Source organism: Nestor notabilis, unplaced genomic scaffold (genome assembly GCF_000696875.1).
Source record: "Nestor notabilis isolate BGI_N333 unplaced genomic scaffold, ASM69687v1 scaffold17061, whole genome shotgun sequence".
NCBI classification, from domain to species: domain Eukaryota; kingdom Metazoa; phylum Chordata; class Aves; order Psittaciformes; family Psittacidae; genus Nestor; species Nestor notabilis.
In genome coordinates this window covers 8,081-9,464 of record NW_009915299.1, presented here as the reverse complement: position 1 = coordinate 9,464, position 1,384 = coordinate 8,081, and the positions used below count along the sequence as shown (strand labels likewise).

The window sequence follows — 1,384 nt, the reverse complement described above, 5'->3', positions numbered from 1 at the left end:
AAGAGCGTGAGTGAGCAGCGCTTGTTACCGATCACGGATACGCGATAGGCGCACATGTGTTTTCTACGCATGCAACACTTTTAGTGGGCTGCAGGCTTCTAGTGACACCGGGCATCGGCCTCGAGGGGGGATGGGGCGCGGAAGAAGGGGGTAATAACGAATTAATTGCAGATGAGAAGTAATATCCGTCTTTGAGTCATCAGTCTTTGAGGCATAATTTCATTCCGAAAGCTCTTAATCGACCGGGAGATCTGCTATAGGAAAGCGCTGCTTTTCCCATAGGATTATCAGATTTCCACCAGAGAACACAGATCCTGGATTACTGAGCTACACGTGATTTGCGTGTTTTTTTTCTAATTAGTCTGTGAATCTGAGTTTTAAAATCTTTATTTGGAAAAGGGTGGGAGAGTTACTGGCTTCTGAAAGAGCAGACATCTCATTTCTCTGACATTTTACACAGTTATTCCAGTTATCCTGCACTGTGTAGATGACTTACTGCCTTAATTGGATCTTGGTGTCAAAGGTTGATTAGACTCCCTAATAGATTTTGGATCTGCAAGAGGATTGCATTTTTAAATGCATAGTTAAAACAATCGTGTTTGCCATCTCACCTCGAACAGTTGAGAAGAAGACTGATGTTTTACATTTGCATTATCTTCTCTTTGATTTATTAATATATCATTATGAGGTTGTCAGGTTTGTTTTTGTTGTTGTTTTTTCTTCTCTGCTATTTCATTTGCAGACTAAAAAGAAATGAATGTCAGAGAGGATTTGTTTAATCATTTAACAGCTAACACAAGCCATGTCCCTAACAAAACGCTGGTGAAAAAGTAGAAGATTTCTGGGATACAGCAGCTCCTGTACCGTGAAGCCGCTTCCGTGGGTCAGGGACGTCTGCTGCTGAAGGATGCGGTAGCTCAGGAGTCAGGGCTTGCCGGGACAAGGTTGATGGCTTGCATGGAGCTGCTTTACCTGGCCGACGAGAGCAGGCAGGCGCCCCTGAGCACCACTACGGACTGGAGCCTGCCCTCCCCTCCCTGCGAGCAGCAACAGCGTGAGGGGGGTGAGGTGGACCCCAGAGCAGCCATTTTTTTGGCATTGCAAGCCCCTGCAGAGGCACCCTGTGACTGAGCCCCCCCTGGCATCCCAGCCTTCTCCCCCAGCCACCTCACCCTGGGAGCACCCGGCACCCCCTGGCACCTCCCAGCCCTGCCACCCGCCTGAGCTCCTGGCGAGGGATGAGAATGGGGAGAAGAAGAAAGCCTGCTGCTGTGCCCAGGAACTGGAGACATCGTTCACCTACGTGGATGAAAACGTAAACCTGGAGCATGCAAGTGCCCCCAGTCCTCCAGGCAGCCAATGCCAGGATGACCCTCTGCACCAG

The 1,384-nt window shown here is 49.2% G+C and overlaps 1 protein-coding gene across 1 annotated transcript in view; it reads left to right on the top strand.

The window, feature by feature from the left end:
• Nucleotides 1–948: 948 nt before the first annotated feature.
• Nucleotides 949–1,384, top strand: part of LOC104413161 (transmembrane protein 74-like) — a 1,158-nt gene continuing 722 nt past the window's right edge. Inside the window, 2 exon segments of the mRNA XM_010024081.1 lie at nt 949–1,097; nt 1,099–1,384. The exon segment at nt 1,099–1,384 is cut by the window's right edge and continues 722 nt beyond it. Coding sequence (XP_010022383.1) covers nt 949–1,097; nt 1,099–1,384 — 435 coding nt within the window.